We start from the raw sequence: 26,015 nt of genomic DNA on the forward strand, positions 1-26,015 counted from the left end.
CTGGCCACTCCTACTGATCCCTTTCTTCACACAGTCTTCCTTCGACTTACAGTCACCTTAATTCGTGTTGCATATAGGAGCAGCAGTACGATGTAGGGGTTTGATGTGATCATGCTGTGTACTTCAAGTAGTTCTCAAACTCAAGGTTTTTTCTGTCCCAAACTTCTGAGTGCTCAGAGGACCGACCAGTGTACCACCAGTCAGAGCTGTTTTGCTCTTAAGGCAATGTTAGATTGTTAGTTCTTGTTGTTACTGTAAACCACCAGTCCTGGGTTGTTAGTTTGTTTCTTGAGACAGTTTCTCTTGTAGCTGAGGTTGGCCTGTAACTTTGTATGGAATCAAGGATGACCTTGAATTTATGATCTTTCTGCTCTCTTGCCACCACCTACCTCCAGTGAGAGAGAACTCTGTAATAATGGGACAATGGAGCAAAAAGGAAGGGTTAGGGGAATAAAGTTCAGTTTTAGTCTAAATTTGGAAAGACCCAGGAGAAGTTCTGTCTTCCAGTGCTAACGTTGCTAATGTTAAATATTTCTTCTAGGAACACAGAATTGCTTAGTTGAATTTTACTATCTATTGTTGATCACTGAGCATCTTTATACACAGCAGCCAGTTTTCCAGGGATGGTCCTAATGGTTTCAGGGCCATGGAACGCCTGTTTGCAAAATCCCTAACTTTCTCCCTCTCTTTGTTTGTTCTTTCATTAGCTTCGTCTCAATAGTATCAAGAAGCTCTCTACCATTGCCTTGGCCCTTGGGGTTGAACGGACCAGAAGTGAGCTCCTGCCCTTTCTTACAGGTAAGCATTGCTGGGGCCCAGATGCAGGGAGGACAGTTGGGTATTTCTTGCTAGTGAGCAAGATTCCTCACTGTAGGTAAATACTTTATAAGTATTCCCTATACATGGAGCACTCTACAGGAGCCTAAGTGTAATCCTCTAAGGGAATGATCTGGGATGACAGAGCAATAGAACCTAGCATGAATCACAGCTTCCATTGTTAGTATTGACCTTAGATAAATTTAGTAAATTATTTTGTTTATCTAGAATGAAGATAATCTTCTCCACTCTTTGTTGTTGATTTTAGGCATTAAAGAGCAATAATCATTAACTTTTATTACATAGTTGTCACATGCTAACTGTCCACTGGACTCCAGTTTTGTGCTACTGAGTTAGCTTATAGAGTAGAATGGTGCCTATACTCTTAAACGTCCATCTCCAGTGCCACTCATCTCAGTCTCACAGCAACACCTACAGCTGATCTGTACGTGAGGAAACTGAGGCATAGAAAGATGCAGTGATTAATTTCCATTGGATTTTTCTGTTTGGACATAACTAAGGGAGATTTTATATTCAGGGTCCATAGTCAGCAGGTTAGTTAATCATGTAGAATTGGCGTATGATTTCACATTTGTCCCCTCCTAACTTCCTGTGGTATGACTTTGGTTAAGATATTTCACATCTACCTACTTCTGGGGGCTCATGGGTAAGACAAGCATGATTCTGTAACTTAAATGAAGATTAAGGCTCCTGTGGAGGTCGAGTAAAAGGACCTCTGGAAGAACAGTCAGTGCTCTTAAACTCTGAGCCATCTTTCCAGCCCCTCAGCTAGTTTCTTGAGGGAAAGTCAACAAGCTTAGTTTTCTAAAGACAAAAGCCCCAGGTTGGACATGTTCAACAGCTGTGTTTTTGCTGTTCTTGAATCTGGAAGTGTGAAGTCGGGGTATCAATAGCTTTGGTCCTGGTTTCTTCTGAGGCTGCTCTTTTTGGCGCTATTATGGCAAGTCCAAGGTAGAGAATGCTAAAATACTTTACATTCCACTGGAGGTCAGTGTTTCCTTCAGCAAAGGCAGGGAGGGGGTTGGGGGAGACACATGCGCGCGCGCGCTCGCGCACGCACGCACACACACACACACACACACACACACACACACACACACACACCCCTACCTTTGAGTTTGGGCAGTATGCTTTGTTTCCCTGATATTTCATTCATTCACATTCCATTCTGGCTCTGCACACACACACCCCTACCTTTGAGTTTGGGCAGTATGCTTTGTTTCCCTGATATTTCATTCATTCACATTCCATTCTGGCTCTGGCAGGAGCTGGGGCACACCAAATCTAGTCTTGGGCACAGGTGATCAAAGGTAGAAAAGAATTTCCTGGTTGAAGACATAACTCCTGAAAGTGAGTTCCTGTATATTTAAAGTTTTACTGAACATCCTGTGTTGCATTTATCTATGTGGTCTTTGTCCCTGTTGAGAGGAACCCAAAATTGAGGTTAGAGCAGTTGTGCTACACAGTTACCATCCCACACCTAGCATGGGCCAGAAAAGGCAGATGTGGCGTTTGGACTTATTCTGCTCACCAGGTAGATGATGATTAGGAATGGCAGGTTGGGAGATAGGGGTGCTGACAGTGAGGAAGCTGAGTGGTTTTGCTTATTGGAAGCTTGGGTTACTGGTTCGGCTTGAGTTTTTAATGGACTTGGTCTTTGACCCACAGATACCATCTATGATGAAGATGAGGTCCTCTTGGCTTTGGCTGAACAGCTGGGAACCTTCACCACTTTGGTGGGAGGACCCGAGTATGTGCACTGTCTGCTGGTGAGTGAAAGCTTCGAAGTTTCTTAATCCTCTTTTCTGCCTTGGGATTAGAATGGTGGTCCAAGAAGCAGAGGATTTAGGAAGGCTGGATGTGACCTCAGAATGGATTACCTTTGGATGTAACTTTAACTCAAGTCAGTAGTGTCATTTAATCTATAGTCGTCATCCATTCTGCAAACTTAATCACACTAGGACCCTGTGGCATTCCACCCATAGGATTTTGAGTTTGGGTCGGGCCAGGTTCTATTATTTACTGGTATGACTTTAAGAGTACTATAGTAAGTATTCACAGTTAGATTTTGTGGTTGTCATGGTTGTGTAAAATATGTTATCTACCAGTTTGGGTTGCAAGGTTCACTTGATGGCTGAACCACCTAGAGTACCAGTAGGTTAAACCATCTCTCATCAGGGACTCTTAGCTAGTAATCATGCATTGTCAAGATTGACATGTCTGCTTGATTGCACCAGGCTATACCATACCTTGCCGTACTGCACCGTACCATACCGTACTATACCAAACCATCTGTGTATCTCTGTTGAGTGACAGCTAGAAACACCAACAGAATCTGATCCTGACAGGACCTGCTAGGTAGGGAAGGATAACCAAGTGATCTTTTAGATCTTGGCTGTTAGCAGCTTAGGCAAATTGCATAACCTATATACTTCCAATTCCTGCTCTTTGATTAATGAGGATAGTATCAAAACTGTTTTACAAGACTCACATAAAGGAGTTTTGATCAAAAAAAGGGTGAGCAATACAGTATCTGAAACCTAGGTCATGGATATTAGAGCCGCATCATTAGTGTTTATTGTATATTGAGAGCCACACACGCACATGGGCCTCCTAAGAGATCCTTGTAGGAAGCTTGTTATCACAACATGGGGCTGGGGAGATAAGAGGAGTCTCCCTCCAGTCAGACTATGAGGTAGGGTTCCACAACTGAAACAGTAAGAAAATCACTGGTCTCTAACCTTGTGTTCTCATCACAGCCACCTCTTGAGTCACTGGCCACAGTGGAAGAGACAGTAGTGCGAGACAAGGCAGTAGAATCCTTGCGGGCCATCTCTCATGAGCACTCACCTTCCGATCTAGAGGCTCACTTTGTGCCTCTGGTGAAGCGGCTGGCGGGTGGAGACTGGTTCACCTCCCGCACCTCAGCCTGTGGTCTCTTCTCAGTTTGCTACCCCCGAGTATCCAGTGCCGTGAAGGCAGAACTTCGACAGTGAGTTCTCATTCCCATCACTTTACCTAAACCCTCCTCTAAGCCTAATGTCCTTGATGTCTCCCTACTCCCTCCCTGCTCCTAGCTCTCTTCAAAGAGGCTTGTCCTTCACAGTGATCATTGGACACCATACCTCAGCATCGAATTTTCCTTTTCTGCCTTCATGGAAATTTATTCCTACCATTAGTTATACCTGTGGGCTTGGAGCAGAATACAACACAACAAATAGTATCTAGTGTTATCTCCAGCCTGCCCCAGGTTTAGACCCCTCATTTGACAACTGCCTTGTTGTTCAGACCTAATAAGCCAAAGTTTCTGAGTTGTCACTTCATACACATGCTGTATGTCTCCATTAGTTCTTAGGAGGCAATTGCTCCTGAAATGGTAGACGAGTCATTTGCATTTTAAACAGTTGTTAGTACTGTCTTGTACTTTTTGACTGAGACCTCAAGTCAGCTTTGTGGGGACGTGCTACTGCCATTGGTCAATTTATAGAGCTGAGAAGACAAAGAGGTCATGAATTATACAAAGTCACCATTGTCAGCACCAGAATTTACTGCAGACCCAGCAGTGCTCTGTGCTGTGCTGTTCTGTGCTGTGCTATGCTGTTCTGTGCTGTGCTATGCTGTGACACCAGCTGGTAGGGCTTTCCAGGATTCCAACTCTGAGCCTCCATCCAATTCCAGGTACTTCCGGAACCTGTGCTCAGATGATACCCCCATGGTGCGGCGGGCCGCTGCCTCCAAGCTGGGGGAGTTTGCCAAGGTACTGGAGCTGGACAATGTCAAGAGTGAGATCATTCCCATGTTCTCTAACCTGGCCTCTGACGAGCAGGTAAGTCAGTCACCAACTCTCACCATGCCCTTGCTAGCTGAGGAAGGAATGCACCCTTAAGGCTCAGTGGGCCTCTGCTTCCTTGCCCCTCCCTGTGTTTTCCCAGGACTCGGTGCGGCTGCTGGCAGTAGAGGCATGCGTGAATATCGCCCAGCTTCTGCCCCAGGAGGACCTGGAGGCCTTAGTGATGCCCACCTTGCGACAGGCTGCTGAGGACAAGTCTTGGCGTGTTCGCTACATGGTGGCAGACAAATTCACAGAGGTAAGTTGGCATAGTTCCACAGATGGGAACACTGAAGCTTTCTGAGGGGAGGAGGGAGCAACATATAGGAGATGACATGCTTTATTTTTTAGGACAGCAGTCCTGAGTCTTAATGGGCAACCGAATCATCTCCCAGAGCCAGTCCTTGTGGGTGATTTGAATCAAAGTGCTGTAATGAGAATGATTTTGAAGCCAAGTTTCAATTCCATGAAAGCATTTTTCCTGAACTCACAACTTCCCTAAGAAAGACACAGCCCCAGTAATAGTTGTCATCAACCACATGCTAGTCAGATCAGGGACAAGTGCTCTTTGTGCCGAGATCCAAATTTTCTTGGCCAAGAGCATGCTGGTTTGTTGTTGTTTTTCCCCTTGTTAATACTGAGAGTTGAACCCAGTTCTTAACCCATGTTAGGCAAGTGCTCTACTGTTGTTGCAATATTCGCAGGTCCATAGTTATGTCCTTTTCTTTGTTTGTTTGTTTGTTATTAGCACTACCTTTGGTAGAGGTTCTGGAGTCAGTTATGTGTACGCATTCCTGGCCTTGAAGGAGCAGACTAAAAGTCAGCCTTACTAGAAAGTGCTGATGGGAGCTAGAGAGATGGCTCAGCGGTTAAGAGCACTGACTGCTCTTCCAGAGGTCCTGAGTTCATTCCCAGCAATGGTGGCTCACAACCTACTGTAATGCAGTCACGTGCCCTCTTCTTAAATAAATCTTTTTAAAAATATTAGTTCTAATGGAGTATGTTATGTCTTGTTCTGTGTGCTTGATGGCATTGCGATTGAGTGGCAGTTAGATAAGAAATATGTCAGAACAAAAAGACAAGCTCATGCAGAGTATATAGGAGATAAGAGACAGTAAAGCAGGAGCATTCATGGCTTGATGCTGAGATTAAGTGAGCAAAGGGGCAGGAATGATGGACAAGAGCTCCTCATTGTGATGGTTAGTTTTCTGGTGTCTGCTAGAAGACTCATCCCTAAGTTTTGTATTCCTGGGTCTAGTAAAGTAGTTTGAGACCTGGCCATGTAGAAGTATGTGTACCTGGGAGGCTTAGTACCAAGTAAAGGCAAGTCAGGCTTCTGATCTGCAAGGGAAGCAGGCTTAATTCTTTGAGTAGTAGAGAGTCATCCTGCTCCCAACTGTTCTTCCAGCAACCTAGTTGAAGCTGTCTGATCTAGATCCTTTTCCTACATCCTTGTTACTGGCATGTGTTTCCTTCTTCACTGTTTTTAATCATTCTAATCATTTTACTTTTGAAAATTATACCAACCAGTTTAGTAAACTGTTAAGTATGTTTACATGTTTTCATGTTAGTGAAAGCAGGAACCACTTAACAGTGTTTAGGGAATGGGAAATTCAACCTCAAAGAACCTGAACAATAAATGTAAAACATACTGTGGAGGATGTCCTGTAACCATCATTCTATTTCTGAAGACGTCATCAGAGAGGTGACAACTTCACTGATTGGTCATGTCTTTATGCTGGGACTATGTCCCTTGTGCTGTGTCCTAACCTCATTCTAGTGCTTTCATCTCCATTTTTGCCTCTTTAGCCCTGAGTGGCTGCCACACTCTTCAGTTCTGCTCCTCTTCTCTTTGTGTACAGCTCCAGAAAGCAGTTGGGCCTGAGATCACTAAGACAGATCTGGTGCCTGCCTTCCAGAACCTGATGAAAGACTGTGAGGCCGAGGTGAGGGCCGCAGCCTCCCACAAGGTCAAAGGTTGGTGCTGGCAACCAGAACACAACTAGTTGGGTGGCTTTCTAAGAGGCACAAATGGGCTCAGAGCATCAAGTCTCACCAGCACCTTCCTGTCCCTGCCCACAGAGTTCTGTGAAAATCTCTCAGCTGACTGCCGGGAGAATGTGATCATGACCCAGATCTTGCCCTGCATCAAGGTAATAGAGTAGTGTTTGATGGTAGGATTTGAGACTGCTAGAGACGGGTGAAGACTTTGTTTTAGGTGCAGTCTGATCCAAGCCAGGTTTTCAGTCCTTTTGGGATGTAGTAACTGAGCTGTAGACAAAATCTGAGGGTTGCTGCTGACCCTAAGGTCCAAGGGATGTATTTGCTGCTCCAAGACCAGAGTCCCCTTATGAACAGAGTTTTTGGAGAATGAGGCAGTGACCCTGGGTTGGGGTTCACATAACAAACAATCCCTGTTGAGAATAAATCCAGTGCAGCCCTGTGATGCCCCACATATGTGAAAAGCAGAAGACTGTGGTCTTCTTGGGCCATCGGGGCTACTATCTATGTGGCCAGTTGCAATTAAAGGGGATTTCTGACCTTTGTTACCTCCTTCGTTCTTTTCTGAAGGAACTCGTGTCCGATGCCAACCAACATGTCAAGTCAGCACTGGCTTCAGTCATCATGGGCCTCTCTCCCATTCTGGGCAAAGACAATACCATCGAACACCTCTTGCCCCTGTTCTTGGCTCAGCTGAAGGATGAGGTAAGAGTGGCAGGAAGGTTTGCAGAGTCAATCAATTGTCCAAGAGTATAAAATTTTGGCATCACACTCCACACTCCCTGCTTTGCTGAGTAGATGACAGGCATTCATGTCTGCTTATTCATTCATTCTTCTCAGACATTGCTTCAAGTTCCCTTAATTTTGCACTCATCTGTCTCCTGAGTATTTAGGACATGAACAAAGACCAAGACAGTGGTGATCTTTAAGGACTTACAAATGTGCCAGTAGAGAGGAATAGAGAGATAAAGTGTTCCATAATTCCACTCAGAAATTGTAGGTACTGGGAGAGGTGGGCCACGGTTTAAAGCTTTAGGTGACATAGAGACTAGAATACAGTAACATCTAGTCAGTTATGATTATTCCTCTCACATCATTCCAACTGGCCCTATTGTGACAGATTAGCCTTGCTGGCCTGCCTTTCTTGGTCTGATGCCACAGCTGTAATTTGTCTCCTGGCCCACTGAAGGTCCCATTGAAATAGCTCTAGCTTGTGTCTTCTACATGCTCTGTTGGCCATAGCTAGTCTGGTCACCATACTTGCTTGTGCAAGTGGCTTTAGACTATGGAGAATGAAAGAAGTCACTGGTAAGAGTTTAGAGAATTGGATTTGAACCTGTAGGCAAGTGCTGCAGCTGCAAGAGATCTTTCTGTTAGGAAAGTATAGCCAGTGGTAAGGAGAGAGAAGAGAGATGGCCAGAGGTCCTGGGAAGCCAGACTAGTGTGATGCTGTCCACTGACAGTCTTTAATGGAGCTTGTTGGTAGATTACACAGTGGCTAATTCTGTGATGGTGAATGCAGATTTGTCCCCTTTCCCAGACTGGGTCAAAGATGCTTCATAGGCTGTTTGTACTCAGGAAGTCTTTCTTGAAAATGGTGTGTGAAGTCAGTTGAAAGGTTTTAACATTGATAGCTCTGGATTTAGTTTCTAGCACCACAAGAAAAAAATAAGGCTCTTGGGTCTGCATTTTCAGTTTTCCAGAGAAGTTTCTCTTCATAGCCAATGTGGGGCTGCTCCACATGTCTGTTCCCATAGATGTCCCTGCCCTATGGAATGAGTGTGAATGGATACATTGGAGTTCATAATACCTCTAGTCAGAGATTTGCCACATGCATCTCAAGGTACAGAGTTCCATGTCAGTGGGAAGAAATGAGTGATAGAGAATAAACACAGCATATTCATTCCTTTGTGTTCCAGAAACTGGATACTTCTTTCAGTTTATCCAGTGGCTCCCATTTCCCCTTGCATAGCCTCCGCTACCCTGAGTGAGACTAGGTGGATATTTTGTGTTAAGGGACAATAGCCAGAAAGGAGCTCTTGGCTGTTCCTCTCACCCTTCTTAGGTCGCTGTATGTAGTATCTTCTCTCAACCTTCCTGTTTTCTTTCCAAGTGTCCTGAGGTGCGGCTGAACATCATTTCCAACCTGGATTGTGTGAATGAAGTGATTGGCATCCGGCAGCTCTCTCAGTCCTTGCTTCCTGCCATCGTGGAACTCGCTGAAGATGCCAAGTGGCGAGTGCGGCTGGCCATCATTGAATACATGCCTCTGCTGGCTGGACAGCTCGTGAGTGAGGACCCAGGTTTTGCTGTCCCTGAAGTGATAAGAGAGCAGGGTCCAGTCATAACCCCAGTACCAGGGCACTGTTGCTGTAACAAGGGACTTGGAGCTGCCCTTTGTAGGCAGTGACAGCTGCCCATGGAGGGAGGACTCTACTCTGGAACTAGGTTCTTAGCAGATAAATGGGGTTCAGTCAGAGCAAGAACACAACTAGCATCTCAGATGGGGTTGAGAATTGCATGATTATTTGGGACCCCACCCTCTTTTCCATCCTTCCTCTCAAGCCCTTACCAATCATTTTTCCCTGCAGGGTGTGGAATTTTTTGATGAGAAACTTAACTCTTTGTGTATGGCCTGGCTAGTGGATCATGGTAAGTTTCCCCAGCAACACAGCAGGTTAAGTTAGCCCCAGAGACAGACAGATGAGCTAGGACATTCTCCTGCTGTCAGTGCTTGCATATTGTTGTTAAGAAACCATAGAGGAGTGTAGGTTGGGGTTGTGGGTAGATGCAGAAGACCTGAGTTTGAATCCTTTACTTTGTCTGCTGAACCATACCAAGTCTCTTCCCATCTTTTAGCTTTATACTCATTCCAAAACATGAAGATTTCTCACCATGGCCTCTCAGCCCTTGTGAAACATGTTTCTTGTTTTTTATTACGTGGTTAAAAAGTTTAAAAAGTTACTGATTTTCTCTACAAGGCAGTTTTAATTAATATGCATTAAATAGCTTGGCATGTGATCAGTCATTCTGAATAAGGAGCCAAATGGTGCCTGCCTCTGTGGGTAGCCAGAAGGGGTATATGAGAAAGAGAAACTGAGTAAAACACAGCAAGTGCTATTTTCTGGTTTTGCTTAATTTGCTGATTGTGTGTAACTGTTAACGCCTTCCTGGTCAGTCCTTCACATTGAATCACCTCCCTTGCTCTGTCCCCATTGCAGTCTATGCTATCCGTGAGGCTGCCACCAGCAACCTTAAGAAGCTAGTGGAGAAGTTCGGGAAGGAGTGGGCCCATGCCACTATCATCCCCAAGGTCTTAGCCATGTCTGGAGACCCTAACTACCTGCACCGAATGACTACACTCTTCTGCATCAATGTGAGCACCCCAACTGCCTGTAGGTCCTGGGGAATAGGAGTGCTACTGATATGAAGATGGAGGAAGGCCCCTTGTCTATCCAGGTGTTTGGCTTGGGAGTAGAAACATGACTTGGTGTTAGGGATGAGTCTCTGAGGACTGTAGGCCAACTTGAATCAGCACTATTTGATCAGGCCTCTACAGGGCCAAGATTACCTGGTGAGAGATCCAAAATTGGGAGGGTTTTGTGTGAGAGGAGCAGCTGCATTTTCTGTGCACCTCTGCTGGTTGGAAAGAAGAACACACATGTTTATGTCACACATCACAGAACCTAACCAGTTAGTACTTTGGTTTTCTCATCTTTTGAGATTTATGTCGGTGCTCAAGAGGCTGTGAAGAATAATGTAATAATCGAGGGCATAAAACAGTTCTGATTCTGTGTCAGAATATACTTACTACTCATTTTTAGTAGCATTTTACTTCCTTGTTAATACTGTTTAGTGACATGTAAATCCTACCCATGCTAGAAGCTAAAGGATGGATTAGAAACAATTTTAAGTAAACATTTTTCTCATTTCCTCACCTACAATTTTGAGACTCCTACATGAAGGAGGCGTTTCAGGGGTTAGGAATCCATGCCTCTCAAATGGTGAGGATGATAGCAGTTCAGATATAAAGTCTGAAAGATCCCTAGTGAAGACTATGTTAGGAATTGAACTTTAACAAGGTTAACTCCCAGAATGATGCTTTTAGACCCAGGTCCTTCCGTGCAGCTCCTGGGTCCAGGTAGCATATTCAGAAGAAGATGCATGTGGACTTAACAGTGAGCCTTTCATAATCATACTTCTGCCATTCACTGGTCTTCAGGTGTTGTCTGAGGTCTGTGGGCAGGATATCACCACGAAGCACATGCTGCCCACAGTTCTTCGTATGGCTGGGGACCCAGTCGCCAATGTCCGCTTCAATGTGGCCAAGTCACTACAGAAGATAGGACCCATTCTTGATAACAGGTAAGGTCTGGGGGTTGTTCTAAACATCTTAGATTTTGAAGATGGAGCCCAGGGTATGATTTCTTCAGATTTTGTAACCCTTGCTGGTTCTTTCCTCTCCGCAAAGTCTGTCTTCTCTGTTTTAGAATAAGAATCCATTTCCCTAGAGTAGAGTGAAAAAAAGAAGATGGTGATAGATAAGAAAGAAATTACTAGAAAATGAAATTAGCCAATTTTTATATAGTGTTTTTTATCTATGTAGAGAAAGCTGTACGTATGTTGAAAATTCATAACAAAAAATACATGTAATGTAATATACTTAACAATTCTAATGAAACTATTAAACACTGCCTCAGAAAGTTTTGGGAAACATGTACAGTCTTCAGGCCCTGAACGTATATTTAATATGAGACCATTATATATCAGCAGAGCTTTAGTAGGAACTAGCCTGGGAATGCAGAATGCTTGGCTAGCCCATGCATTCTAAAGAACAGAGCTGTGCAGCTCAAGTTTCCCTGACACATAATTAAGAAACAGCATGGTGGGGTTGGGGATTTAACTCAGTGGTAGAGCGCTTGCCTAAAAAGCACAAGGCCCTGAGTTCAGTCCTTGGCTCCAGAACAGAAAAGAAAAAAAAAAAAAAAAAAAAAGGGAAAGAAACAGCATGGTGCTGGGACAGGATATTCATGTCTCTCTTGAACATTTTCTAGAGCACACAAAGCACTCTGGTGTATGGAACTGTAGGTAACATTGTAGTTTGATGGACAAGTGTTTGTCTTCTAAAAATGACTGGATCAGTTGGACGCCCACATAAACCCAAACAGAATTTCTGTCTCTGCATAAAGAAATTAAGTTTTTGAGCTAGAACCAGGATGAATAAATTAAAACACATAGAAAAATGTAGAAGAATGTCTTCATGTCTTGGGTTGGGCATAGACCCGCTAAGATGTGAAAGGAAGATTAATAGGATGGCTTTCATGTAAATGAAAAGCTGTGTATGAGAAGGCTAACCTCAGCAGTATGGAGATGTTTCTGTGTAAAGAACTCCTCTAGTATCGTATATATAGGTAGATAAAGAATTTCCTGATACACATGGGAAGAAGACATAGAAGAAAGTACAGCATGTGACATTCAGTGGGGAGTATGGGAAGCTGAGAAATGCAAGTAGGGGAAGAGAGGGGAGGGAGGTAGTCAAAATAGTGTATGTGAAAATATGAGAATGAGGTAACTTGCACTCTTGTTAATTTAAAAGTAGTCTCTTCACGTGTTTGTGAGCATGTGACTGTCGCTCATCTGACTAGGTGCTCAGTAGTATAAGCTGATAGGACAGCACAGGTTATAGCTGAAATACTCTGCTGAGCATCATGCTAGTGGGAACTTTGGTAAAGTTCATTAGGCTGAACTGCTAATGGTTTAGAAGGCTGAACAGTTTAACTGGAAGGATGCAGTTAGCTAGATGTAGACTCTTGAGCCAGTCCTTAGACAGACGAGTACTCAGTATTGCTCCTTCCTTCACCCCTTGAAAATGTGATGGCCTTATGTATAATAGTCATAACAGAATCCCCCAAATCTGGTAGAGTACGTTGTGGCTTATTTGCAGGATAGAACACTCAGTAATAGATGAGATGCCTGTTTTAAACAGTAGCATTGATATTTTTGATGATGTCTTGGTACCATATTGAGGGAAAAGCTAGACCCAGGAAAATGAGCCTTTTAGTAGTTTAAATGAGTTTCAAGTAGTTAATATGGGGCTGGAGAGATAATGGTTCAGTGTTCAAGAGTACTAGCTACTCTTGAGAGGACCTGGACTCACCTCACAGCATGTGTACTTAAGATCACACGTGCCATTAATTCTAGTTTCAGGGCAACTATAACTGGCCTCTGAAGACATACACATGGTGCCCATGAGTTCAGATGTGTGTGCATACATATACACAGCGGGGGATGGAGGGAGAGAAGGAGCGGGAGGGGGGAGAGAGAAAGAAAAAATGAATGAATGAATGTGTTGTCGTAAATAAATAAAAATAAAGTAAAAGTAAAAATGTATAAACGAAAACCGGGGGTGGAATGTTTTCCCTCAGGGTGTTTTTCCCTGCTAGGGTTCCACACCTCAGTGCCCCAGATATCTGCTGGATATCTTGGCATAAACTCAGCCCAGCCACACTTACTTAAATTGAGACTCTTTCTTAAAAAAAAACACACTCATTTAGCATTAAAGCAATCCAGCGTCTAGATTTGGCAGATCCACATTACACTGTCCTAATCCCAGTTCCCAAATTACTCATCCCTGCACCTTTTATTTACCAAGTCTCCAGCTTCTTCTCCCCCCTGGTACCTCTAACTCCTCTCAGTTCCCCATCGTCTCTCCAACTCCCCCTCTTCTTCCTCCTGGCTTCCTTCTCTAACCCCTCCTCCCTCAACTGTCAATCCTCACCCCCCCCTCCTCAGGTTCCACTCCCTCAACTGTCTCCAACTGTCAACTGTCAACCTAACCTCTGAATCTAATCCCCCTCTCACTCCCAACTCCTACCTCTGCCCAAATCTCACGCTCTTGCCTTTATTTAACAAATTCAGAGAAAAACCCAAGGCAAACCACAACATTTCCCCCTTTTGTCCAGTTAAAAAACTTTTTCCTATACATAGGTGAACTAAGCATCATTATTACCATTCTGCAATTTACAAAACCAACAATATGCTGATCACCCAGTCCACCAACTCTGTTCACCAACCATGTTATCCACACCACATCTTGGCAAGGCAAACCACAACATTTCCCCCTTTTTGTCCAGTTAAAAACTTTTTCCTATACATAGGTGAACTAAGCATCATTATTACCATTCTGCAATTTATAAAACCAACAATACGCTGATCACCCAGTCCATCAATTTTGTTCATTAACCATGTCATCTATACTAAAAACTATACTTGACTATATCCTGGTTTTAGATCCTATGCCACCCTAAAACTACTCTAACAGATTTATCATCTTTCTCAATACTAAACCATTCGGGTTGTCTATGAGACTACTAGTCTCCAACCACATCAGAAATCCAAGAATGATTAATATTACCTGAAAACATAGGAAGCACAAAACATGGCTTCCAAGCTTAGCCAATTTTATAAAGACTGCTGATCACCTGACAGTCCCCTTTATTCCTTAATATGCTGGAGCATCAGTCTTCAGCCTTCTGGCCCAGGATCATCTGACAGACCTTATCATTGCAGATTTTGAAGGGCTGATCACCCTGCCTCTGCAGAGATTATCAGTCGACTATTCTGCATAATTTGTCCCTTTCTGGACAGTGTCTTGTCTGTAGATGAATTGAAGCAATTTGCTCAGTGGCTGCGTTACCACGATTTGAGCAACTCCATTGATGCTCAAGTTCTTCTTCGAGTCTAAGGGGCCCTGTCAGGGGCAGACAAGTCTCTAGTAAAATGATCTAGATGAAGAAATGTCCATAAACAGGTTATTCTTTGGACTTCTGATGCCCTTGAAGATTTCCTATCTACATAGGCGTTTCTGAACTGTTAAGCATAGAGTACCGTTGGCCCTCTCTANTCNANGNATTTACAAAACCCATCTAAACTGACTTAGAACCATAACCTTGCCATCTGACCCTTAGCTGGTACTGGTTAATCAACTAAAAATAATGTATAACAGCAGTTATAGGACCGGGTCTAAGACTTGTATTCTTAGATGCATAGTGGAGGCACAATGCCCATGTTAAAGTAGCAATATTAATCTCAATTATAAATCAACAAGAAAGTATACCATTGAAAACCTCGCATTTGTGTAAAATGCATTCTATACCAATGAAAAGATTACAGCTTCAACTTTGTATCAATTACAAACATTTCTATCAATGTAAAATATAGCTGTAAAATTTTGTTTAAGAGTAAGTTTGCCAATCTATCTGTTTGTCTATTTCTCTAATTTCTATGTATTACTATATCTAAGAAGGATAAAAAAAAGGAAAGGAAAAGTAGCAATCCCTGAGTTTACATTCTCTAGTTTCCCCTGCCCAAAGCTACATTTGTATTGTATCCCTTAAAAGAAAACTTATCCACAGTTCTTAAAATAAACAGAACCATCCACCCCAACATAAGGAAATGGGACGACGATCTTCCTTGTCTGCTTCTAGCTGGATTGGGGCGGAATTCCCTTCTGGGGCCCAAGGGTATTAGGAAAAGTTGGCTTTGTCGGCAGAGCTAGCCGGATTTGCCTGCCAGTCATTCTGTGCTGAGAAAGTTCATCGCTAGCTGACATCTTGACTATGACAGTCTGAAGGGCTGGATAAGTAAGATGTCCATTCTGGGAAAGTTCTGAAAGCAGGCCTTTAAATCAAGCATCTTCAGTGTAATTAAGGGAGAATCAAACACAAAGTTGGACTGGAAAGTCACGGAATCTCAGCATACCAGAGTGTGTATCATTTCAGAGCTATCTTTCTTCCTTCATCCTGCAGCACACAAAACTTTACAAGCATTATATAGTTCTATAAGCATTTTCAAATGGGATAAACAGGGTGCACAGTTTTGTAAATAAAGATCAAAAAAAAAAAAAAATGACTACCTTTTTTCAGGTTAGGTTAATCATATAATCAAACCAGAATATAATTTTGTAATACATACGACATACAAGTTATGAGGAATTTGCACTCAAAATATCACTGGCTGTTTATAGACATTTCAGTCTCAGCCAGTTCATACACGGAGACCTAAATAACCTCATATATACATCACCTATTTGTTGATTGTCTTATTCTCCTTTTTCTTCTGTGTTGCCAAGGACTTCAGGAGGTCTCCCCCTTTCATTTCTGATTTTTATCAGCTTGGAAGGAACCCACAGCTTTTCTTCTCCTGTAGAAACATAGGCATAACCCCTTCCCCAGCGTAACACATTTCCCATTTTCCATTCTGACGCCAGAATATCCTTAATATAAACAGGCTGGTTTAGTTCAGTAGTCTTTTCCACAATCCAATGTCTTTCAGCAGCTGTGCTGTTTTGTTCATCAGCATTTAAAAAATTTAAGGTTAATAAAGCACTATGTATCCTATCTCTGGGAGTTTTTGTTGACCCCTTTTGCCTGTTAAGCATCTCCTTTAGACTTCGATTAGATCTCTCCACAATCGCTTGTCCTGTAGGATTGTGTGGTATACCTGTAACATGTTTTATATTATAATAGTCAAAGAAGCGCTTAATCTTGTTAGAGATATATGCTGGACCATTGTCCGTTTTAATTTGTATGGGTATTCCCATTATAGCCATAACTTCTAACAAATGTGTAATTACAGAATCGGCCTTTTCTGACGTTAAGGCAGTTGCCCATTGAAATCCTGAATATGTATCTATAGTATGATGTATGTATTTCAGCTTACCAAACTCTGTAAAATGGAGAACATCCATTTGCCAAATTTCATTTTTTGGGTAAATTTTAGGGTTAGTTCCTGTAGGCAATGGAGTTTGATTATATAACGAGCAAGTAGGACATTGCCTCACAATCTTTTGGCTTGTTGCCAAGTGATAGAAAATTCTTTCTTTAAGCCTTTGCTGTTAACATGGTGTTTTTATGAAATTCTGAAGCATCTAGTACACTTCCTATCAGTAGCTGGTCAATTTCATTATTACCTTGTGTCAGAGGGCCTGGCAGACCTGTATGGGATCTTATGTGTGTATATATAGTGGGTAACTCCTATTTCTGATTTTTTGTTGTAGCTGAATAAATAGTGATGTCAATTCGAATCATCCTGAATAAGTTCAGCAGTCTCTATGTGCAAAACAACCCTTTCTGCATATTGAGAGTCAGTTACTATATTAAGAGGCTCTAAAATCTGACAACACCATGAGTATTGCATACAGTTCAGATTTTTGAACTGACTTATAGGACTCTCAGTCACCTTGTTTACATTTTCCGATTTATATCCTGCCTTCCCTGACTTACTGGCATCAGTGTAAAATGTAGGGGCTCCAGATATTGGAGTTCCCTTTACTATAATGAGGGAGGATCCAGTTAGTTCGCTTTTATGAACTGAAGTCTTTTGCTTTTAGGGTATTTGTTGTTAATGTCTCCTAAGAAGTTACTGCATGCTCTTTTGCCAATGTTCATTTTGTACCCACAAAGAGTTAATTTCTGCATTAGTAAAAGGTACCACAATTTCAGCCGGATCCATTCCAACTCATTGTCGAAGTCTCAATTTTCCTTTAAGTATCAATTCAGAGACCTTCTCAATGTAGGTTTTCAGTTTCTTACTCTGTTTATGTGCTAAAATATCCATTCTAAGATATAATCTTCCTTTGCATGAGAATTCCTGTAGGGGAATGAGTAGAGGGCAAGATGACTAATATGTAGGGCCATCTTTGGATCAATACGATCCAGATGGCCCTGCAGTTTCCTTTCTACCAAAGTTAGCTCTTTTCTCAGCCTCAGCTGATAGTTTCCTTGGGCTATTTAATTTTTATCGCCTTGTAGTGTTTGAAATAAATTGCTCAACTCTTGAGTGGTCAAGCCAATCACAGGCCTCAACCAGTTAATGTCTCCATGTAGTTTCTGAAAATCATTAAGTGTCCTTAATTTGCTTCTTTTGATTTGCACCTTTTGTGGCCTAATTCTTTGTACACTTATTTTATACCCTAGATAATTAATAGAATCCCCTCTTTGTATTTTCTCAGGGGCGATTCGTAATCCCCAGCATGGTAATGTTTTTTTTACTTCATCAAACATTCTTTCCAGGATATTTATATCTGAATCAGACAATAAAATGTCATCCATGTAATGATAAATAATAGATTGGGGAAATTTTTTGCGAATTATATCTAATGGCTGCTGTACAAAATATTGACACAAGGTTGGGCTATTTAACATTCCTTGTGGAAGGACTTTCCATTGATATCTTTTTATGGTGCGACCTCTATTAAGGGTAGGCACCGAAAAGGCAAACCTTTCCTTATCGCCTTCATGTAGAGGAATAGTGAAAAAGCAATCTTTTAAGTCAATCACTATAATAGTCCACTCCCTAGGCAACAAAGAAGGCAGTGGATCCCAGGCTGCATGGAACCCATCGGCTGAATAATCTTATTAATTGCTCTGAGATCTGTCAATACCCTCCATTTGCCAGACCGTTTTTTAATGACAAATACTGGAGAATTCCAAGGGCTGGTGGACTCCTCTATATGCTGAGCCTCCAGCTGCTCCTGGACTAGCTGCTCTAATGCCTGTAGTTTTTCTTTTGTCATGGACCACTGATCAATCCAGATGGGTTGGTCAGTCAGCCACCTTAGTGGCAAGGCTGTTGTTGTTTTAACAGCAGTGGCTCCTTGGGGTAGCACTAAATTGTCAGCCTCTGCTGTATCTTGCTTATGGACAGCTTGGACAGTCTCTAACTGTCCTTGATAACATTCCCTGACTAATTTAAAGTTTTTATTAGGAGTCTGTTGAATTTTAGGGCCAGAACCTGAAACTGAGGGGATATTAATTTGAGTTTTCCACTGCTGTAGTAGATCTCTTCCCCATAAATTAATGGCTATATCAGCCACGTATGGCCTTAATTTTCCTACCTGACCTTCTGGTCCTATACATTTAAGCCACCTGATGCTTTGTTTTATTTGGGATAAAGTGCCAACACCTTGAAACTGCATATCCACTCCTTGAAGTGGCCAACTAATGGGCCAAGATTTTGGAGAGATGATGGTAACATCTGCTCCAGTGTCAACCATTCCTTCAATTTCGATATTATCTACCAGTATTTTTAGTTTTGGCCTTTGGTCCTCTATAGACGTTAGCCAAAATATTCGTTTTGAAGTCTTGTTGTTTAATCGTTCTGAGGAGGAGAACTCTCCCTGCCTGGTATTGGGGCCTGCGTGAGGCCCCCTTGGGAGTTTTTTTGTCAGGATGCGGTCCCATCTGTCTGTTGTTGCTGTACACTTCCTAGTCAAATGTCCATATCTGCCACATCTTTGACACATTCTAGGAGGCACAGTCCCCCTTTTTGTATCACTTTGGTTTTTATTACAGTAATATCTGAGATGGCCCTGCTCACCACAATTAAAACATTTGAAATCTTGGGTCATCTCTAGCTGTCCAGTGGCAGCTTCTCCTATCAAAGTAGTATCAGGAGAACAAGATCCAACATCAGCTGTATATCTAATCCACTCATCTATTGGTGCGGACCTTGCCTTTAGTGGTCTAATTACTTCCCTGCATTTGGTATTTGCATTTTCAAAGGCTAAAGACTCAATTATCGCCTTTCTTGCCACTGAATCTGATACACTCCTTTCCACAGCTGAGGTAAGCCTTTGTAAAAAGTCAGGGAAGGTTTCTTTAGGACCTTGTATGACTTGAGTGAATGTTTCAAGTCTTTTCCCTGATTCTGCGACTTTGTCCCAGGCCTTTAAGGCTGACAATCGACACCATGACAGAGTTTCTTCGTCATATATAGCCTGCACCTCTACTTCAGCAAAGCGGCCTTCACCAAGCAGTTGATCTGTGGAAATCTCTCTGCCCCTAGCTCTATTTTGTCTTGCTATCTCCCTCACTTCTTCTCTCCACCATGAAATCCATTGCAAATTTTCAGCAGGTCTAGAATTGCTCTTACCATATCTTTCCAGTCTTGGGGATTACTCTATTTTTAATAGCCCAAGAAATTAAGATTTGTTTTACAAATGGCTAATGCATTCCAAAATTAGTTACACTTTCCTTAAATTTCCTTAATTCTAATACATCCATGGGTTGCCATTCAAATTCTTCATAACCCTGTGGATGATCATCGTTTGAGGCCTTTTTGTTGCACACTAACTGGATAGACTAAAGTTTGTTTCCTAAAACCTTAGGTTGGCTTTCCTTAATTTTATCTTCTGTCTCTACCTGAGTTTTTTCTTTTAGTTGTAATTTTAAATTCCTCTCTTAAAGTCTGTATCCGTGCTTCATATTTCTCTTTCTGTCTTTCCCCTGTTCTTTGAGTTCCTGAATTCTCTGTTCAAGGTTTTGCTTCCACACTTTGAATTTTTTCTTTTTATATTGTACTTCTAATAATTTGTTATCCATTATCTTTTTGATTGATTAATTTTAAAAAGTTATTCTCTAAGTCTTGCTTCCAAACCTCATTACTTTCTCTCTGCTGTTCAGTATTATCTTTTAGCTGTTGTATGTTCTGTTCTAACATCCTTTCTAGTTTCTGTCTATCACTTTCATTTTCATCTTTCTGTCTCTTATTCTGATCTATAATTTTCTGTGTCTTCAATTCTAGTGTTCCTTCTAGGCTACATTGCCAAGATTTAATTTTCTCTTTCTGTTGTTCATGTTGTTCCATAATTACCTGTATCTTCTGTTCTAAGGCTAGAAATTTGCTATTTAGGGCTGTGTGCTGTTGTATGTTCTGTTCTAACATCCTTTCTAGTTCCTGTCTATCACTTTCATTTTCATCTTTCTGTCTCTTATTCTGATCTATAATTTTCTGTGTCTTCAATTCTAGTGTTCCTTCTAGGCTATATTGCCAAGATTTAATTTTCTCTTTCTGTTGTTCATGTTGTTCCATAATTACCTGTATCTTCTGTTCTAAAGCTAGAAATTTGTTATTTAGGGCCCTGTCTTTTGAGAAGATATAGTAAATCAGAAGAATGAATATTGCAATACTGGTAAATGATAAAGTGTCTTTTTCCTCAAAATTCTCAACTGTCAGACCATTCAAAATATCATTCCATAAGGCCCAAAAGATATTCATTATGTTTCTCATCTTTAAGTATCATAAAGTTATATATCTCTCTTACATCAAAGTAGTATCTGATCTGAAGCCCCTTGTACCTTTTTCTCCCTCTGCTTCAGAATACGTTTTCCTCTCGATTCTTCTTTCCAGACCAGTCAATTCCCAATCCACTAGTACTCCTGCCTATTCTGGGGTTGAGAGGGAAGTAAACTTTTTATCTCAGGTTAGTTGAGTTCTAATGGTTTAGTTAGGCGCCATATGTTGTAAATAAATAAATAAAAATAAAAGTAAAAGTAAAAATGTATAAACGAAACCGGGGTGGAATGTTTTCCCTCAGGGTGTTTTTTCCTGCTAGGTTCCACACTCAGTGCCCCCCAGATATCTGCTGGATATCTTGGCATAAACTCAGCCCAGCCACACTTACTTAAATTGAGACTCTTTCTTAAAAAAAAATACACACTCATTTTAGCATTAAAGCAATCCAGCGTCTAGATTTGGCAGATCCACATTACACTGTCCTAATCCCAGTTCCCAAATTACTCATCCCTGCACCTTTTATTTACCAAGTCTCCAGCTTCTTCTCCCCTGGTACCTCTAACTCCTCTCAGTTCCCCATCGTCTCTCAACTCCCCCCTCTTCTTCCTCCTGGCTTCCTTCTCTAACCCTCCTCCCTCAACTGTCAATCCTCACCCCCCCTCCTCAGGTTCCACTCGCTCAACTGTCTCCAACTGTCAACTGTCAACCTAACCTCTGAATCTAATCCCCTCTCACTCCCCAACTCCTACCTCTGCCCAAATCTCACGCTCTTGCCTTTATTTAACAAATTCAGAGAAAACCCCAAGGCAAACCACAACATTTCCCCCTTTTTGTCCAGTTAAAAAACTTTTTCCTATACATAGGTGAACTAAGCATCATTATTACCATTCTGCAATTTATAAAACCAACAATATGCTGATCACCCAGTCCACCAACTCTGTTCACCAACCATGTTATCCACACCACATCTTGGCAAGGCAAACCACATGAATGAGAATATTCAGGGAGGGGAAAGTACATAGCTTGTGATCACATACAGTTTTTTTATATATGTATATAGACCTGCTTCCCAGAAACTAAAACCAAGCAAGCAAACAACAAAAGCCAAACAGCTCTAGAAATGGTAGAAATGAGGGCAGTGGTTATATGGAGGATAGAGGAGCTGTCTGCCAACATTTGATGCCTATGTGTCTCATCGTTGCTCTATAGCCCTTCTCTCTGAGATCTGCCTCTGTTACTTAGAAGATAGGCAGATTCCTCCTTGTCTGCTTACATAAAGAGTATATGCCACTTCTAGGCCCCGTAAAACCAAGAAGCCTTTGATCTAATTGCCATACCCATTTATTGGCCCTGTCTTCTAGTCTTTGTTTGTCCGAGCAAGAATCTAAAGTGGTGTATCTTTGCATTCATACTTGGCATACAATGCCTCAGTAAACATAGATTCAGTCACTAAAGTAATCTGTTTGCTTAGCTTCGGGACGGTGGGCTCTGCTTTCCCGACGTGCTTGTATCCTGTGCTGGCCCAAGAGCTTTCCTTATTTAACTGTTTGATTCCTAGGGATCAGATTTTTCATGTGTATGGTTGTGTGTGTCCTTGTTCTATCCTCTGCCTTATGATGTGGTGTGTTTCTGCCTTGATACTTAGCTACACGGGGGCCCTCTTCCTACCTGTGGACACACACACACACACCCGAGGCAAGACTAACTTAGCTCACTATCTTCTTTTCCTCTCACTTTACAGCACCCTGCAAAGTGAAGTCAAGCCTATCCTAGAGAAGCTGACCCAGGACCAGGATGTGGATGTCAAGTACTTTGCCCAGGAGGCTCTGACTGGTAAGAGCCTGAGAGTATAGAGCCTCTGACAGAAGGGTGGATTACACAGAGTTAGGGCTCCTGGGAATGGGGCAGTACTTAGGAGTGTGGTTGCAGAATGTGGTGTGGTTCTGAGGCCTATTGTTCTTGTTTCCCCAGTTCTCTCTCTTGCCTGATGCTGGAAGAAGAAGCATTGCCGGCCTCTGGTGTCCACCCTCCAACCCCCACAGTTACCTCCCTTAGGGAGGTGGTGGGAGCAAATGACTGTCGCTCCCTGTGCATGGTCTGACCCCAGGCCCCTCCCTCAGCACGGTTTGGTTTCTCCTCTCTGTAGCCTGGGAAGACTTCTCTGTCCACCTCCTGCGGGGCTGGGGCAGTACAAGTTGGGGCAGGACAGCAGCCTGAAAAGAAGGTCTGGTTGTTCCTGCCCATATTGGGAGAGATGGGAGCATCCTAGGTCACTGGCTTTTGCTGCTGTAATGGGGACCCCCCTCCCCCATCTACTTACAAGCACCCTTCCTAACCCCAACCATGGTTTTTTGTGTGTGTCAATTGTGCCATTTTTATTTTATTCCTTTCCCTACTCTTTACACAGAATAAAAATGTAGAAATACTTGGTCCTCTAGTCTAAGTAATCAGAATGGAGGAAAGACCACTGCCTGTGGATTGTTCTCTGTTTTCTCTGAGGAGACCTTCTTGTAGTTATTACTCCTATCCCAAGAGTGAAGACTTGGGTCCAGCAAGAGTGCAGCAGGAGACATAGTGTCTAGAGACTGCTTAGGGCAGAGTTTCAGGTTTTCCAGCACCAGCAGAGCAGAGTTCTCAGGTTTGTGCAGCATAAACTGGGATAGCACCTGTGAGTGTGAAACTCCCCATTTGCTGTACAATCACTTTGACTAGTGGATCCGTGTGTACCTTTGCAGGCCAAACTTGCCTAAAAGATTTTGTGAGGCCCCTGTGAAGAGTCTCAGGACACAGCTCACCAGTGCTTTATAGACGTCTGTATGGAGACAGAACCATTTATCTTCAATATCTTCCCTGCCTTTATTTTTAATATTGATTTTTACAAGTTTTTTCCCCCCCAATAACATTTCTGTGTAGCCATGTGTATGCAGGTAGCCCCAAAGGCCAGCATAGGGTATCAGTTACCATGGAGCTGGAATAGCACTTGTGAGCTTTCTAATGTGGAAGTTGGGAACCAAACTCTCTAGCCCTCTGAAAGAGCAACAACCACTTTTTTTTTTTTTTTTTTTTTTTTAAATTAAAGGGTTATTTTATTTCTTGGAAATTGAATTGCAGCAATTTTCATATTTTCCTGAGTAGATTTTCTTTTTATGAATAACTCTCCGTTCAATCAATTATTTGTATAATTAGTGGTATCTTAACTCTGTTGCTGTGGTCATTGGAGAGTTTAGACATTTTGTTAACACCAGGAAAAATGACATTTAAGGAAGACTCTTAAGGATATTTATTTCACATTAGGCTGTAATACATAATCGTACATAACAGTATATATTATGTATGTATATACTGTACATAGTATAATAATATATAATATATCTTATATAATAGTATATACTGACCTCAGTCACCTTTATTTTTTTTTCATCTTTATTAACTTGGGTATTTCTTATTTACATTTCAATTGTTATTCCCTTTCCCGGTTGGCCCGGCAACAACCACTCTAAACCACTGAGTCTTCTTTCCAGCTCCTGCTTGCCCTTTAATATGGAAGTGCTAGTTTTCAGCTGACTATATAACTTCTTTAGTTCACGGCATTTTCTACTGGAACATCTGGTAGTGTTACTAAATTCTGACCAAAATGATATAGAGAGAAATAGTATACACAGTAGCACAGGAGAGGCTTGATCCTCCTCCTTTGCTTTGGAATATATTCCAGATGGCTGGAGTAGGGGCAGCCATCTCAGGCCAGGAAAGTCTTAATGTAACCCAGGCAGGGCAGAAGAATAAGACAGCCTTAGCCACTCATATTGAACAGCCAGCCTTTACTGGACTCTGAAACTATTCAGTGACTGGAGTCCTCTTGAAGGTCATCCCAATTCTTACCAAAGGTTTGGTACCAAGGACCAGTCTCAGCTAGGAAAGGGGTTCTGAGAGAAGGAGTGTTTGACAGCAGTGAAACAAATGACTTGAAGTCAAATCATGGGTCCAAGCTGGTGGCCTGTGTTCTGCTAAGATAGCTTTCTAGACTTCTCTGTTCTGCTCTGCTCTAGTCAGCTTCTTCTTGCTGTTCTAAAACTCTGGTTGAGACAGCTAGCTTTTTGCTTGAGACAACTCTTTTCTAGTAACAATTCTAAAAGCTCTCTGGATAGCCCATGGGTTTTCCTGTCCAAAGTTAGATCTTCAACCAAGTCAGAAATCCTGTTAGAGGAATTCTAAAAGTAATTCTTGTGTTTTCTGATCAAAATCAGAACCCCACCCCCAAATATCTAAAAGAGTTTTGTTCTTCAAACATCCTTCTCTGAATAGCTGCTGGAAAGAAAATATTCTAAGAGAGTTGTGTCAGCCTTCTAATTTTTGGGTCGAAATTTTGTTAGAAAATATTCTAAAAGGGGTATAAAAAGTTCTAAAAAGATCTGTGTTCATAGATTTTCCAACCAAAATCAGAAATCCTGTTTAAAAAATTTCTTGAAGAGATGTTTTTGCTCTCCAAAGATCTCCAGACAGCTCAGCTCTTGCTAGGAAATAAAAAAATTCTAAGAAACTATTACTTTCTGCTAGCTTATCATGTAGACCAAAAACCCATTTTTTAAATTTACATATAAATTCAGTTATTTATTCCAGGTTCTTTCTTGACCATCCCACAGCATTTCATGACCTTAGTCCCTTGACTCTTAGGAAAAAGATCGACTATATTTTTTTTCCTATTTTTTTAACATTGCAAAAAAAAATTCAGAGATCTGCCTGTCTTTGCAAATTTAGCTGGGAGGCACCTTGTCCTGAGATTATCTTTTCGACTGTGCTGGGACCTAAATTTAAATTAGCTTTGTCCCATGCTGACCCTGAACTCAGTAATCTGCCTGTATTTGTAAGTATAAGCAACAAGGTAAAACTTAGCTGGGTAGGATCTTGCCTTTTGATTACCACTCCCTAAATCTTTATTTCTTTCATTTGGTGTCCTTCTGACAAGCTGGCTCATAGTGCAGGTGCCTCTGTTCCTTTATATCTGAGAAGCCCCTTATACAATTTATATTTCCTTATAATTTTGCATAGTTGAAAAAATATATATTTTATAACTCGTGTTTCCTGAGTTCTTTTCCATAGCTTTATGAACTATCCTGAATGTACCAGTGTTTACCATTTTGCTGAGACATTAGATACACCTTTGCCTCTCAGACTCAGGCTGTCTCTGATTATCACGGAGTCATTAACATTAACAGGACATTGCTTGGAGGAACATGCAAATATGTACATTATTATACAAATGAACCTCATGCCC

The 26,015-nt window shown here is 41.8% G+C and overlaps 1 protein-coding gene across 1 annotated transcript in view; it reads left to right on the top strand.

The window, feature by feature from the left end:
* Positions 1 to 23,171, top strand: part of Ppp2r1a (protein phosphatase 2 scaffold subunit Aalpha) — a 28,169-nt gene extending 4,998 nt beyond the window's left edge. Inside the window, exons 2-15 of the mRNA XM_032894628.1 lie at positions 708 to 798; positions 2,506 to 2,606; positions 3,597 to 3,829; positions 4,516 to 4,663; positions 4,770 to 4,925; positions 6,529 to 6,643; positions 6,749 to 6,819; positions 7,238 to 7,372; positions 8,781 to 8,954; positions 9,259 to 9,319; positions 9,889 to 10,043; positions 10,890 to 11,032; positions 22,485 to 22,576; positions 22,715 to 23,171. Of these exons, the coding sequence (XP_032750519.1) occupies positions 708 to 798; positions 2,506 to 2,606; positions 3,597 to 3,829; positions 4,516 to 4,663; positions 4,770 to 4,925; positions 6,529 to 6,643; positions 6,749 to 6,819; positions 7,238 to 7,372; positions 8,781 to 8,954; positions 9,259 to 9,319; positions 9,889 to 10,043; positions 10,890 to 11,032; positions 22,485 to 22,576; positions 22,715 to 22,731 (1,692 nt within the window). The 3' untranslated portion in view covers positions 22,732 to 23,171. The remainder of the gene's footprint in view (positions 1 to 707; positions 799 to 2,505; positions 2,607 to 3,596; positions 3,830 to 4,515; positions 4,664 to 4,769; positions 4,926 to 6,528; positions 6,644 to 6,748; positions 6,820 to 7,237; positions 7,373 to 8,780; positions 8,955 to 9,258; positions 9,320 to 9,888; positions 10,044 to 10,889; positions 11,033 to 22,484; positions 22,577 to 22,714) is intronic.
* Positions 23,172 to 26,015: the final 2,844 nt, after the last annotated feature.

This window comes from Rattus rattus, chromosome 2 (genome assembly GCF_011064425.1).
Source record: "Rattus rattus isolate New Zealand chromosome 2, Rrattus_CSIRO_v1, whole genome shotgun sequence".
In the NCBI taxonomy this organism is placed as follows: Eukaryota; Metazoa; Chordata; class Mammalia; order Rodentia; family Muridae; genus Rattus; species Rattus rattus.